The following is a 15,323-nucleotide window of genomic DNA, read 5'->3' as shown; positions in this document are numbered from 1 at the left end:
TTCCGTAAAGCTAAGTCTGCATGTGACAGATGCTGACACGTCTGGAAAAGCAAATGCCTCTCCAATTTCTGAGCTTGCCTCTTCGATCTCTGAAATCCCGTCGTGTGCAGAGGTTGCATGTGACAAGTGCGGACAAATCTGGAAAAGAAGATTGGCCATGGTTTCTGAGCAAGCCCAACTTTTGAGAAAGCTAGCACCTTTTTTATTTTTGAGTTGGCCTCTTCAATTTCTGAGCTCTCCTCTTCGATCTCTGAAATCCCATCGTGTGCTGATTTTTATAGAGGTACGCAGGACGTTCAAAGCACACTTGAATTTCTGCCTGTAAAAACTCCCTTCTTGCACTTCTACGATCTTGACTTGTCCGACCTCTTCTTTCTTTAACAACTCTGAAAATGTCTGGCCCCTCCGACCGTCGTTTTGACTTGAACCTTGGTGAAGATGCAATCCCGCCTACTCCAAACAACATATGGCGCCCATCCTTCATATCCTCTACTGGTTCCTTTACCGTTGGGGATTTGGTGATGAAGAATGATTCGACAGCTGCAGTGGTGGCCAGGAACCTTGTCACTCCTAAAGATAACAGACTACTTGCCAAACGGTCTGATGAGTTGGCTGTTAAGGATTCTCTGGCTCTCAGTGTGCAGTGTGTAGGTTCTGTGTCTAATATGGCCCAACGCCTATTTGCTCGAACCCGTCAAGTTGAATCATTGGTGGCTGAAGTGATGAGTCTCAAACAGGAGATTAGAGGGCTCAAGAATGAGAATAAACAGTTGCACAGGCTCGCACATAACTATGCTACAAACATGAAGAGGAAGATTGACCAGATACAGGAATCTGATGGTCAGATTTTACTTGATCATCAAAGGTTTGTGGGTTTGTTCCAATAGCATTTACCTTCGTCTTCTAGGGCTGTACCACGTAATGAAGCTCCAAATGGTCAACCTCCGATGCTTCCTCCTTCTGGGGCTCCGCCGACTACTGAGACTTCTCCTAAGCAGCCTTTGTGAAGGCTCCCTCTTGTATTTATTTGCTTAATGTTCCTTTCTTTTTTATGAATGTAAAAATACCTTGCATAACTGTCAGTGTTTCAAAAATAAACCCATACCAAAAACAATTAAACAAGCAACAAATAAAAATGACAACAACAAAGTCTTTTCCCACTAAGTGAGGTCGGCTATATGAATCCTAGAACGCCATTGCGCTCGGTTTTGTGTCATGTCCTCCGTTAGATCCAAGTACTCTAAGTCTTTTCTTAGGGTCTCTTCCAAAGTTTTCCTAGGTCTTCCTCTACCCCTTCGGCCCTGAACCTCTGTCCCGTGGTCACATCTTCGAACCGGAGCGTCAGTAGGCCTTCTTTGCACATGTCCAAACCACCGTAACCGATTTTCTCATCTTTCCTTCAATTTCGGCTACTCCTACTTTACCTCGGATATCCTCATTCCTAATCTTATCCTTTCTCGTGTGCCCACACATCCAACGAAGCATCCTCATCTCCACTACACCTACGTGTTGATGCTTCACCGCCCAACATTCTATGCCATACAGCATTGCCGGCCTTATTTCCGTCCTATAAAATTTTCACTTGAGCTTCAGTGGCCTACAACGGTCACACAACACGCCGGATGCACTTTTCCACTTCATCCATCCAGCTTGTATTCTATGGGTGAGATCTCCATCAAATTCTCCGTTCTTTTGCAAGATAGATCCTAGGTAGCGAAAACGGTCGCTCTTTGGTATTTCCTGATCTCCGATCCTCACCTCTAACTCATTTTGGCCTCCATTTGCACTGAATTTGCACTCCATATATTCTGTCTTTGATCGGCTTAAGCGAAGACATTTAGATTCCAACACTTCTCTCCAAAGGTTAAGCTTCGCGTTTACCCCTTCCTGCGTTTCATCTATCAAAACTATATCGTTTGTGAAAAGCATACACCAAAGAATATCATCTTAAATATTAAGTTTGTGATATTCGCTAGATTGCTCCGATCATTAGTGTGGATAAGTATGTAAATGGATAGAGACAGGAAGCAAACACAAGATGTACGTGGTTCACCCAGATTGGCTACGTCCACGGAGTAAATGAGTTCTCATTAATTGTGAAGGGTTTACACAGTATATAGGTTCAAGCTCTCCTTTAGTGAGTACAAGTGAATGATTTAGTACAAATGACATTAGGAAATATTGTGGAAAAATGATCTCGTATTCACGAAACTTTTAAGTATCGAAGTGTGGTATCGTCTTCACTTGCCTTATCTGTCTCATTGGTAGATGTGGCATCTTCTTTGGAAGTACTCTTCCTCCCTCCAGGGGTGGTATCTTTAACTGGTGGAGATGCACAAGGTAATGTATCAATTTCACTTGACGCTTACTTGTAGTTTGAGGCTTGGTCAAGCGCGATACAAACCATGTAGTAGGAGTCCCCCAAGTCGCCGAGCTAGGGGATCTGCTGAAAGAGGTGACAGATAAGGTAAGCAATCAGAGCTCCAAGCAATCAGTCCCAGATCAGAAGTTTGATTTCGAGTTCCGGCTGATTGTTATCCTTCTCCTTATCTTGCAGGTAGCATGAAGGATAAAGAGAAGAAAAGGAGAAAAGGTGATATGAGATACTTTTGCTTTTGAAGAAGTAACTTTCCACAGGCTTATTCTTGAACTGGGCTGGAGGGTTTTCTTGTTTCCGCCAGAGTATAAGGCCGACTGAAGAATTTGAGGGTCAAAACAAGTCCATCAAATCTAGAGTACGTTCGACCCTGCTGATATGGGATACTTTTGTTGTTGACAAAGTAGTGGATGTATCGGCACGTGTTCTGTTGCGCTTGTCTCCACATGCTTCCTTGTATCCTTCACACTTGCCCTATTTGTTCCTCAGGCAGATGTGGTATCTTCTCGGGAAGCATAAGATATTAAAGATGAGTACTCGAGAGCAATGGGGTTCCAGGCAGTCAATTCCGGACTGGAAGCTTGATTCCAAGTGCTGACTGATTGCTCTCTTTCTCCTTGTCTTGCAAGTAAGAACAAGGCCAAAGGAAAAGACAGGGAAAAAGCATGATATGGGATACTCTTGCTTTTAACCCTGATGATATGAGATATTCTTACTCTGGTGTAGCTTGTTTACAGAGGTATTCTCGGGGGGAAAGAAAGCTGAGTATTTCGAGAGGCTTCGTTGGGAGTGTCCTCTCAGATATGAGGAAGGGTTGAGCATTTTTGCAGGTCGCCTGTCCGTTAGGGATGGAGGTCGACATATATAGGAGTCTCCCTAACAAGAATGAGTAATACTATTCTTTTACCCTATTTGGTCATAGCACGGTAGTAGGAGCTGCCAGCTTCACGTGTTTTAACTCTGTCAGAGCACTTTGAAAAAGTGGTCTGTGGTATCTGGAAAGCTGATGTTACGTGTGAAAATTACAGACAAGCTTTATCCAAGGAGATCTGGCTCTCGAAGTTGAGAAAGCGGTGTGAGGATTACAGACAAGCTTTATCTAAAGGGCTCTCGAAGTTGAGAAAACGGTGCCTCTTCGATTTTCGAACAAGCAATCCTGTCAGGGATCTGTCTCTCGAGATTCGGAGAACGGTGCCTCTTCGATTTTTGAGAAAGCAATCCTGCTAGGAGTCTGGCTCTCGAGATTCGGAGAGCGGTGTCTCGTCACTTTTTGAGAAAGTAATCATGTTGGGAGTCTGGCTCTCGAGATTCGGAGGACGGTGCCTCTTCGATCTTGAAGCAAGCAATCTTGTTGGGAGTGTTTTCTCGAATGTAAGTAAAGGTTAGGCCTGTTTGCTAGTCTACCTTGCCACGGAGCACAGAGGTTGACCCACAGGGACTTTCCAATTATCCAGCAGTGGTCCTGTTCCTTTACCCTTGTGGGTAATAATATGGTAGCTAGACCTTCAAAATTTATGTGTCTAAACTTTGTTAGTGCTGTTTCTTTGCTATTCTTTTACCCTTCTTGGTCATAGCGATGTAATGGGAGCTACAAGCTTCACGTGTCTAAACTTTGTCAGAGATTTTTGGCAAAGTTATCTGTGGTACCCGTGAGCTGATGTTGCGTGTGGAAAGTGAATGATTAAACAGTAACATTCACGTGCTTTCTACTTCACTAGAAATCTTCGACAGAATGCCCGTAATTTCTGCAAAGTTGAGTGTGCATGTGACAGGTGCTAACAAGGCTGAAAAAGCAGGTGCCTCTTCGATTTCTGAGATCGGTCTTCGTGGTCTCTGAGCAGCCCAGCTTTTGAGAAAGCAAGCGCCTCTTCGATTTCTGCGATCGACCTTCGTGGTCTTTGAGCAGCCCAGCTTTTGAGAAAGCAAACGCCTCTTCTATTCCTGAGATCGGCCCTCGTGGTCTCTAAGCAGCCCAGCTTTTGAGAAAGCAAACGCCTTTTCGATTTCTGAGCAGGCGCCTCTTCGATTTCTGAAGCTCCATCGAGTGCAGATTTTTATAGAGGCTGGTATTAAGTTCCAAAGCACACTTGAATCTCCACCAGTAGAAGCTCCCTTCTTGCATTTCTAAGATCTTGATTTGTCCGACCTCTTTTCTCTTCAACACCTTTGAAAATGTCTGGCCCCTCCGACCATCGTTTTAACTTGAACCTTGTTGAAAAGGCAGCCACGCCTTCTCCAGACAACATATGGCGCCCATCCTTCTTATCCCCTACTGGTCCTCTTACCGTTGGGGATTCCGTGATGAAGAATGATATGACCGCTACGGTGGTGGCCAGGAACCTTCTCACTCCTAAAGATAACAGACTACTTTCCAAACGGTCTGATGAGTTAGCTGTTAAGGATTCTCTGGCTCTCAGTGTTCAGTGTGCAGGTTCTGTGTCTAATATGGCCCAACGCCTATTTACTCGAACCCGCCAAGTTGAATCATTGGCGGCTAAAGTGATGAGTCTCAAACAGAAGATTAGAGGGCTCAAGCATGAAAATAAACAGTTGCACCGGCTCGCACATGACTATGCTACAAACATGAAGGGGAAGCTTGACCAGATGAAGGAATCTGATGGTCAGATTTTACATGATCATCAGAGGTTTGTGGGTTTGTTCCAAAGGCATTTATTGCCTTCGTCTTCTGGGGCTGTACCGCGTAATGAAGCTCCAAATGATCAACCTCCGATGCCTCCACCTTCTAGGGTGTTGTCCAATACTGAGGCTCCGAATGATCCCCCTTCGGTGCCTTCTCTTTCTGGGGCTCTGCCGACTGCTGAGACTTCTCCTAAGCAACCTTTGTGAAGGCTCCCTCTTGTTTGTTTATTTTGACTCGTGTATATGTACATATTTGTAACTTTTTAGAGATATCAATAAATAAGCTTTGTTTCATTTCAACGTATTGTGTTAAATACACCAAAGCCTTCTTCACTAAGTTCTTTGAATTTTTCTTTTGTTGAAGCTTGTATGTTAAAGCTTTGTGATTGGAGCATGTAGGTTGAGGTAGTGTTCCCTTAATTTCCCGAGTAGGGAAAACTTCTCGATTGGAGACTTGAAAAATCCAAGTCACTGAGTCAGGTCGGCTATATGAATCTTAGAACGCCATTGTGCTCGATCATGTGTCATGTCCTCCGTTTGATCCAAGTACTCTAAGTCTTTTCTTAGAGTCTTTTCCAAAGTTTTTCTAGGTCTTCCTCTACCCCTTCGGCCTTGAACCTCTGTCCCGTAGTCGCATCTTCTAACCGGAGCGTCAGTAGGCCTTCTTTGCACATGTCCAAACCACCGTAACCGATTTTCTCTCAGTTTTCCTTCAATTTCAGCTACTCCTACTTTACCTCGGATATCCTCATTCCTAATCTTATCCTTTCTCGTGTGCCCACACATCCAACGAAGCATCCTCATCTCCGCTACACCCATTTTGTGTACGTGTTGATGCTTCACCACCCAACATTTTATGCCATACAGCATCGCCGGCCTTATTGCCGTCCTATAAAATTTTCCCTTAAGCTTCAGTGGCATACGACGATCACACAACACGCCGGATGCACTCTTCCACTTCATCCATCCAGCTTGTATTCTATGGTTGAGATCTCCATCTAATTCTCTGTTCTTTTGCAAGATAGATCCTAGGTAGCGAAAACGGTCGCTCTTTGGTATTTCCTGATCTCCGATCCTCACCCCTAACTCATTTTGGCCTCCATTTGCACTGAACTTGCACTCCATATATTCTGTCTTTGATCGACTTAGGCGAAGACCTTTAGATTCCAACACTTCTCTCCAAAGGTTAAGCTTCGCATTTACCCCTTCCTGAGTTTCATCTATCAACACTATATCATCTGCGAAAAGCATACACCAAGGAATATCATCTTGAATATGTCCTGTTAACTCATCCATTACCAACGCAAAAAGGTAAGGACTTAAGGATGAGCCTTGATGTAATCCTACAGTTATGGGGAAGATTTCGGTTTGTCCTTTATGAGTTCTTACGGCAGTCTTTGCTCCTTCATACATATCCTTTATAGCTTGGATATATGCTACTCATACTCCTTTCTTCTCTAAAATCCTCCAAAGAATGTCTCTTGGGACCCTATCATACGCTTTTTCCAAATCTATAAAGACCATGTGTAAATCCTTTTTCCCATCTCTATATCTTTCCATCAATCTTCGTAAGAGATAGATTGCCTCCATGGTTGAGCGCCCTGGCATGAACCCAAATTGGTTGTCCGAAACCCATGTCTCTTGCCTCAATCGATGCTCAATGACTCTCTCCCAGAGCTTCATTGTATGACTCATTAGCTTAATACCCCTATAGTTCATGCAATTTTGTACGTCGCCCTTATTCTTGTAAATAGGCACCAAGGTGCTCTTTCACCACTCGTTTGGCATCTTCTTCGTTTTCAAAATCCTATTGAAAAGGTTAGTGGGCCATGCTATACATGTCTCTCCTAAGGCTTTCCACACTTCAATCGGTATATCGTCTGGGCCCACTGCTTTTCTATGCTTCATCTTCTTCAAAGCTACAACCACTTCTTCCTTCCTGATTCGACGATAAAATGAGTAGTTTCTACACTTTTCTGAGTTACTCAACTCCCCTAAAGGAGTACTCCTTTCATGTCCTTCATTGAAAAGATTATGAAAATAACCTCTCCATCTGTCTTTGACCGCGTTCTCTGTAGCAAGAACCTTTCCATCGTCATCCTTGATGCACCTCACTTGGTTTAGGTCCCTTGTCTTCTTTTCCCTTGCTCTAGCTAGTTTATAGATATCCAACACTCCTTCTTTGGTATCTAGTCGCTTATACATATCGTCATAAGCTGCTAACTTAGCTTCTCTCACAGCTTTCTTCGCCTCTTGCTTCGCTCTTCTATACCTTTCACCATTTTCATCGGTCCTATCCTTGTATAAGGTTTTACAACATTCCTTCTTAGCCTTCACCTTTGTTTGTACCTCCTCATTCCACCACCAAGATTCCTTTTGGTGTGGAGCAAAGCCCTTGGACTCTTCTAATACCTCTTTTGCTACTTTTCGGATACAGCTAGCCATGGAATCCCACCTTTGGCTAGCTTCCCCCTCTTTATCCCACACACACTGGGTGATTACTTGCTCTTTGAAAATGACTTGTTTTTCTCCTTTTAGATTCCACCATCTAGTCTTTGGGCACTTCCAAGTCTTGTTCTTTTTTCTCACTCTTTTGATATGTACATCCATCACCAACAAGCGATGTTGATTAGCCAAGCTCTCCCCCGGTATAACTTTGCAATCCTTACAAGTTATACGATCCCCTTTCCTCATTAGAAAAAAATCTATTTGTGTTTTTGACGACCCACTCTTGTAGGTGATCACATGTTCTTCTCTCTTCTTAAAGAATGTCTTCCAGCTGGACGATACTTCCTTCTAAACTTGGATATGGCCTATAGCATGGAATTGATCCTTGAATGGACAGTGATACTTGACGTGATCCGGCAATGGTTTAAATTCTAGTGTAGGTGCCTGAATCATCAAAATCAACAAGTTAGTATATACTAAAATCGAAGTTGGAGAAGATGGCTTACTTGCTTACTCCAACACAAACTCAATTACGAACACCACATCTTTGAAGGTTGCAGGGATATGGGACTTGGCCAGATTTGGTGTTTTGAGAGTTATGACTTGTCCCGTGTCATAAAATCCAACTTCTTTGGGAATTTTCATCTCAAGTGTATCTTATTTGATGAATTCTAGACATTCCCCATCCGCTTCTTGCTCTTGATTCTTTGGAAAGGTTTCAAAGATGCCTTTTTCACCTTCTTCTTCCTTGGATTGCATGATCCTACAAGGAATAAGGATATTTGGTGAAACGGGGTCTAGACAAATTGAATTTAGGCTTACCTTGGTTGTAGTGGACGGCATAGATGGCATATGGGGCTGCGGCAAGGGTGGTTCTTCCCTTGTCGTGGCCTTGTTATTCTCCTCTTCTTCGAGCAGCAGCTGTTCATCCATGTTTTGGCTTGGTTTAGATGTCTTCGATTCACATCCAACCTCCATAGCATCATGGATTTCAAAATCTTCCTTCAAATTTTCAATAGTTGAGTTGGAGAGTTCACTTTGCTCTTGAATTTGTGCCATGAACTCCATAATCTGCCCAATTTGCTTCTCCAATTCTCCCGTCTTCTTGGCTTGATTTTGCATCTCTTTGTTTCCATTTTCTACTTCCTGGTTCAAAGAGGTGAGTAACTTATTAAACATATCATTATCCAAAGGCGTACCTGAATTGAATTGGGCAAATTGTTGTGGTGGCTGCATAGGTCTTGAATAGAATTCCTCTTCTTGCTGCCAATACCCATTTTGTTGGAATTGTTGAGGTTCTCCCCACATGTAATCTGAATAATCTCTCCAATCCGAATTGTAAGCGTTGGAAAACATGTTGTCCCCTGATTGGCTATGGCCTTGATAACCCCAAGCATCTTCATTCGCAGCGAATTAAGAACATTGATGAGTTGGATATCCTTGCCCATAGGACACACCATCTGTAGGGACACTTTGCATTGTGGTCCTTTCGGCATATTGTGACAATTGAGAAGTAAGTTTCGCCAATTGAGCTTGAATGGTAGCAAAATCCATGTCTTACTTCTCTAGCACTTGAAATCAAGGAAACAAAACTAAAACAAATATCATAAGTAAAAATAAAAGACACAAATAGAAACAAAGTCAGTAACTAAAACAAAAAAAACAAGAAAAAGAAACAAAGGGGGATTAGCAAGATTAGCAAAGTTGCTAATCCCCGGCAACGGCGCCAAAATTTGATGCGATGAAAGTTAAGCACTCAAATTAAACCCTCTTGTTGTCAATTGTAGTTTAAATGCTAGTAGGGACCGTTCTAAACCGGGGATTAGGAGGGCTTGCTAAAACCTCTAAACTTACTCAAAGACATAAAAACAAAGTTAAAAACGTTTGAATAGACTCAAATGACTCAAAACAGATTCTAAAGACGCAAAACAACTTTAAAACACTCAAAATTGCCTAAAAACACTTACTAAACTTTGATGCGATAAAAGTTAAGCACTCAAATTAAACCCTCTTGTTGTCAAATTGTAGTATAAATACAAGTAGGGATCGTTCTAAACCGGGGATTAGGAGGGCTTGCTAAAACCTCTAAACTTACTCAAAGACATAAAAACAAAGTTAAAAACGTTTGAATGGACTCAAATGACTCAAAACAGATTCTAAAGATGCAAAACAACTTAAAAACACTCAAAATTGCCTAAAAACACTTACTGGGCAGATTTGACTCTAACACAACTTTGGACGAAATTTGGGTTTTGACTTGAATCAAAATACTCAAAAACACTAATGAAATAGAAATTTAATACTTTGAAACAACAAAGTAAAAGGGGGATTTTGGTTCTGACGAATTCGAAACAAACAAACAACTTATAAAATTAGACATATTGTAAGACAAATTTGAGGAATACGATAATGGATGGATTAGTTAGAGGTCTGTTCTTCACACATGACACACTTATACATGAATCGATTTCCAATTGCTTTTCAATAAACTATGATGCTCAACACCCCAGATTAACCATGATGCACAAATTAACCCTCAGATTTTCCTTTACTCATTGAATTGGATGAATGCATGCGACAACCCAAATCATTCTCTAAAAGTCCCCTATATGAATGCATAATAGAGATACAATCAGAGATCATTACGTTCAATGAAAATCATAAGTGTTGACGAGGCAATTATAACTATGAATGCATGACACAATTGCCAAGAATTCAATTAACGCGATTGTGATAAACAACCTTCACTACTCATGAATATAAACTTGTAACGATTAGGTGAAACTCATTTATATTCTAGCATCTAATTCATGCATGAAAACTAAGTATGCATCCTTAATAAACATACAAGAATCAGTGTATGGATTGGTGAGATGTGAAAATGTAGTGTCTTTGGATTGAGATGGAATCCAAATTATGGTGAAGGGTGGATGTATTTATAGGCTAGGGAGAGGAGTGTATGGAGTTGTAATGAGTGGATGTAATGGGTGTAGTGGGTGAGTGTTGTGGTAATGAGTGGATGTAATGGGTGTAGTGGATGGATGTTTGGTAATGAGTGGATGTAATGGGTGTAGTGGATGAGTGTTTGGTAATGAGTAGTGTTTGGTAATGAGTGGATGTAATGGGTGTAGTGGGTGGATGTTTGGTAATGAGTGGATGTAATGGGTGTAGTGGGTGAGTGTTTGGTAATGAGTGGATGTTTGGAGTTGTAGGTAAACACACTTGCACACACACATGCTGATTTCTAGCCTTCAAATCTTCAAAAACGTCCATCCTCATGTCTCCATGCTTGCACTATCCAATCTTTGTTCAAAAATGCTCTAAAATGCTCCAAAATGCACTTTCTTGCCAACTTTGTTATTATGACCTACAAACACACGAAAATAGCTTAAAATACATAATTAACTAAAAAATAACAACACAAATGCACAAGAACAAGCTAACTAAGTCGCATAAATATGCTCCTATCACCTTACTTAGACAAGGAATGCATACTACCTCAATGAAAGGTACAACTAAGCATGAAAGCATTCACTGCTGTTTACACAAAAAACGTGCATCCAACAACAATCTTATATGGATTAATAAGTCCACATTTATGCTAAGTTCTTATGAGCCCCAAAACAATATGATGAATCGAGAAATCTAAATGATTGCAAGTAACAGAAATATGTACACATGTACTAAGTAGCCATTCGTCCAACTTAAAGATATTATTGTTATTCGAGTAACACAAATTCATGGAAGATAGAATAACACTTTAATAAATTCATGCAAAACCACTTAATGTTCAAAAACTCCCACTAGGTTTTTAGAGTTTATACTTGCAAATAAGTTAATGAGTGTGAAGCCCAATTTTCGTTCATTAATTCTCCCACTTGCGCAAACACTCTTTCAAAGATGTACCTAAATAAAATTGCCTTATATTTTAGACATAATAAAATAGTTATTACAATCAACAAAAAGTTGTCAAACAGAATTTTCAGCAAAGAGTTACACTTACTTTAGAGTTAATCATAATTAATTTATACGCTTGATTGATACCAAATTTATACTGATCAAAATAGACATACTAATCTTCATAAAATAAAAATACCAACATAATCTACCAGTAACTAAAGTCACGTCTCAAAATGACCAACATAATCTAAAGTCACGTCTCAAAAAGACCAACATAATCTGCCAGTAACTGTCTGTACGAGCATGGATTACTAGTGAATTCACCATAATTAAAATACATGGCAGAAAATTACGAAATTTTCAGACACATATTAGACATCTATATGTTGAACATATCCAAAATTTAGGTCATTTTGTGACCATTAGACGTGTCATTCACCCGATTTAAATCAAGACACACAATCTGCCAGAAACAATTATGTGCATCTATCATGAATTTATGCATCCATAACAAATTCAATCTCATATCATTTCAATTTCGATGTCCAAAGGAAACTTTAGTAGTCAAATTTCATCCTTTAAACCGACATCATAGTTCAAATTGAAAAGATTTACAAGCATAAAATTTAAACAATGCGTAACTTAGCAATCCTTGATTAACCGTCATGGGTCCAATACTTTGCATCAACAAGTCTCATGAAGAGATACAAAATACATCATGATATAACTGATTTCCATGCCTTCAAACCACAACCTTTTATGGGTGATCACTCATATATTTCATGCATTTATACCATCCATTTCTAAAGTCTTTGTGATGTTTTTGTGTTAAAATTGTGGCACTTTACCTTACCTTGTGTTAATGTGCAGTTAAATTTGTTTTAGGATCAATTTCAAGCAAAATGGAGAAAAGGAATTAATAAAAAACAAATAAAAGAAATGGAAGTGGAGCTTGTCTCCACGGGGTGATGTTTTGAAAAATCATTGCCTTATTGTTTAAGGCAACAGATGGCAAGAAAGAAAGATAAAGGATGAGAACACATGGAAGTGGAACAAAAAGATAGAAAGAAAAGAAACTAAAAAAAGAAAAGGAAACGGAGGTTGGGCAATAAGAAAGAAAAAAGAGAAGAAGAAAAGAGAGTAGGGCACGGCAAATATGATGGCACAGACAGAAAGAATAAAAGCAAAGAAGACAGAGAAGAGAGACTGACAAAAGGAGAGCAGAAAAACACAGAGGAGAGCAATACAAGAAGCAGAGGGCAATGCGCAGAGAGAGGAGAAAATGAGAGACTGACAGAGAGGAGAGAGCACGGCAACAAGGAAAAACAGAAGAGGAAATAGGGCACCACACGGACAGAGCAACACAGCAGAAAAGAAAAAGGGAGCACGGCAGAGAGGAAGTCAGGAGCAGAGGAGAGCAAAGGAATGGAGAGCTAGTCTTGTAAAAAAGGGTTGTCTCTTTCTTTGATTCTTCATGGATAATTTCTTATGTATTCAAATAATTATGTGTAACTAATTTATTTTGCTAGAGTGAGGCCATGAGCTGCAACATGAATACGTAGATTTATTTTTCAATTGCTTAAGTGTTGTTACATACTTGCTTTGATATTTTCAATCACTGAATTAAACTATCTATGTACCTTGATGCTTGATCACCATTAGGATGCTTAGAAAAGTTATCGGATGCAATTTTGAACGAATGTCACGTTAAAATTGGTTGTGCTTCTTGTGATTGAGGATTGTACTTTCCTAAGGTAAATATCATGCTCTTAGGGATTACATGGTTTAACAAAAGGATTTTCACCAAGATTAATGAATCACTCATGTTTATATTTAATCCAAATGTCATGGATAAGTTGCATGTAGTGGTATGCGTTTTAGCTTGAATGTCACAAGTAAAACATACACAAGGAAAATCCAACCTTCAAAGCATGTGTGTTTTCAATTATTTAAGCAATTGGAAGAGCTACGTAGGAGTGTTGTTGGTAAAGGTTGAACTCTAGCATATTGTCAATCTATTTTTCTTCAATCATTTATTTTATCTTGAATTTTCTCATTTACTTGTTTTGTTTAGTTGAATCATTATTCCTATAAACCAATTCCCATTTTAGATATTTGTTTAAGTCACATCCAGTAGTATTTAGTTTCGTCAAATTAGTTTAGTTCTTAGAGTTAAATAAGTTAAATACACAAAAACTCGTAAATTGTTTATATCAGTCCCTGAGGAGATCGACCTTACTTGAGCCATTCTATACTACAAACACTTGTTCTCTTGCAAGAATTTTCTATGGTTTAACCCTTTGTTTTACAAGTGGTAAAATCGCTATCAATGGGGCTCATTGTGGATATATTAGTCACTAATGGCATGGAACTTTATCCCAATAAACTTCATGAAACTAAATTAATTTACACCTGTAGGCAAGAAAACTAACTAGTTTCATGTACTGGATTTTATGTCACAAAAGTACCTTCATGAAAAACTTCAACACTTGTAGGCAAGATGAAGGTTTTCACAACTTCTGTGAAATAAAACCCCATACTATGCCATCTTAATTAAACTAAAAGAAGTAATCCACACCTGTAGGTAAGAAGATTATCCCTTTTATTCTAATTCAGATGCAAAGTTGACCGAAGCAACTCAAAAATATAGTCCCATCGTCAACTAAGTCGTTGCATCTTGCTTAGTTGAAAAGGCATTGGTCAACTCCGCCCTGAAACAATACAAGAAGTCACATGGATTAATTAACTGTAAGTGACAAAATTATGATAACCTGATTCGAGTTTCGAGTCTTGCCAACAAATGGCACTAATTCCTTCATGACTCCCTTTGACATTAAATTAATCTCAAGAAACCTAACAGCATACTTGAAAGAGATTAATCACATATAGAACAAGTTTTATTCCACCACAAGAATGTCAATACTTATCATTACGAAGTCAATTGCTTAAAATAGAAATACTTTACGTAATGCGAAAGAACAATACATTCCTTTAATTTAAAGACTAAATTTCTCAAATGTTTTCTTAAGTCAAACGCGTTCCTTTTCTTTTGTACCTTTCTTTCCGTAGTACAAGGCTCCTAAAACATTAGCATCAAAATCGTGCATTAGCCTTGTAAATACCAAATTAAATAAAGGAACTACCAAAATTCTTTTCTTCCAAAAGAAACATCTCCAATACATGCCATACATTAGCCTTGAATAATTTCTTTTCTTCTCCCCTTATGGCACATAAAAATTGACTGATTAAAACATTGTTTAAATTCTTTAGGCATGGGAAAAACTAATAAACTATTACAACTTTGAAGACTTATGCTTATCAATTTAGTCACATGCTCTGAATGAAATACATACCTTATGCCCTCGTATGTTCACCACTTCTTTATAAACATATTTATAATCACATGACCAACCACAATTCTCAAATAAATAGATAAAATACAACTGAGAATTGTCACATAATTACTACAAACCTCATTTTATTTGTATATTGTTCTTGCTCTTGCCACCGGATGCTTTCAGCCATTCTCAGTCAATTCACAAGTTATGTATCAATTTCATAATTAACTGGTCATATACAATTGATTATACTGAGATATGAAAGCAAAATTGTACATATTCCTTTGGTGTTAATATTAGTATGACCATAAGCAACAAAAGTACTACATAACTATTGCTTATCTGCCATATTATACATATATTTGTGTCTTGTATGGGATGATCTCAAGCTTAAAGCGATATATGACCACCCAATCCTTGTATAAAAACACACCATATGTCCATTTTGCTACATGTTTGCAAATTTAAAATTTGATCCATATTGATTACTTCCCACGACAACCAATGACATGGCAATCCAATTCAGTCTATATATATGTCCCACACATTATCATACAAGACAACTGATTAAAAAAATTGATTTGCATGAATTTATTTTACCCATGGAAATCAGAAGCAAT

At 39.2% G+C, this 15,323-nt stretch overlaps 3 protein-coding genes across 3 annotated transcripts in view; 1 reads left to right on the top strand and 2 right to left on the bottom strand.

Annotated features, from left to right (window-relative positions):
• LOC126628695 (uncharacterized) overlaps window positions 1-5,568 on the top strand; it is a 92,886-nt gene extending 87,318 nt beyond the window's left edge. Inside the window, exon 2 of the mRNA XM_050298473.1 lies at window positions 4,174-5,568. Within this exon, the coding sequence (XP_050154430.1) occupies window positions 4,550-5,224 (675 nt within the window). The 5' untranslated portion in view covers window positions 4,174-4,549 and the 3' untranslated portion in view covers window positions 5,225-5,568. The remainder of the gene's footprint in view (window positions 1-4,173) is intronic.
• Window positions 1,161-6,645, bottom strand: LOC126628693 (uncharacterized). Its single transcript, XM_050298471.1, has 2 exons — window positions 5,608-6,645; window positions 1,161-1,279 (listed from the first exon to the last, which is right to left on the bottom strand). The coding sequence occupies exons 1-2, from the start codon at window positions 6,428-6,430 to the stop codon at window positions 1,161-1,163; spliced, it is 942 nt and encodes a 313-aa protein (XP_050154428.1). The 5' UTR covers window positions 6,431-6,645.
• Window positions 6,646-6,679: 34 nt separating this feature from the next.
• On the bottom strand, window positions 6,680-13,002 carry LOC126628694 (uncharacterized). The gene is made up of 2 exons (XM_050298472.1): window positions 12,924-13,002; window positions 6,680-7,806 (listed from the first exon to the last, which is right to left on the bottom strand). The coding sequence occupies exon 2, from the start codon at window positions 7,709-7,711 to the stop codon at window positions 6,788-6,790; it is 924 nt and encodes a 307-aa protein (XP_050154429.1). The 5' UTR covers window positions 7,712-7,806; window positions 12,924-13,002; the 3' UTR covers window positions 6,680-6,787.
• Between the last annotated feature and the right edge of the window lie 2,321 nt (window positions 13,003-15,323).

This window comes from Malus sylvestris, chromosome 7, assembly GCF_916048215.2.
Source record: "Malus sylvestris chromosome 7, drMalSylv7.2, whole genome shotgun sequence".
NCBI lineage: Eukaryota > Viridiplantae > Streptophyta > Magnoliopsida > Rosales > Rosaceae > Malus > Malus sylvestris.
The sequence above is the reverse complement of the archived record's forward strand: the minus strand, read 5'-3'. Positions and strand labels throughout refer to the sequence as shown.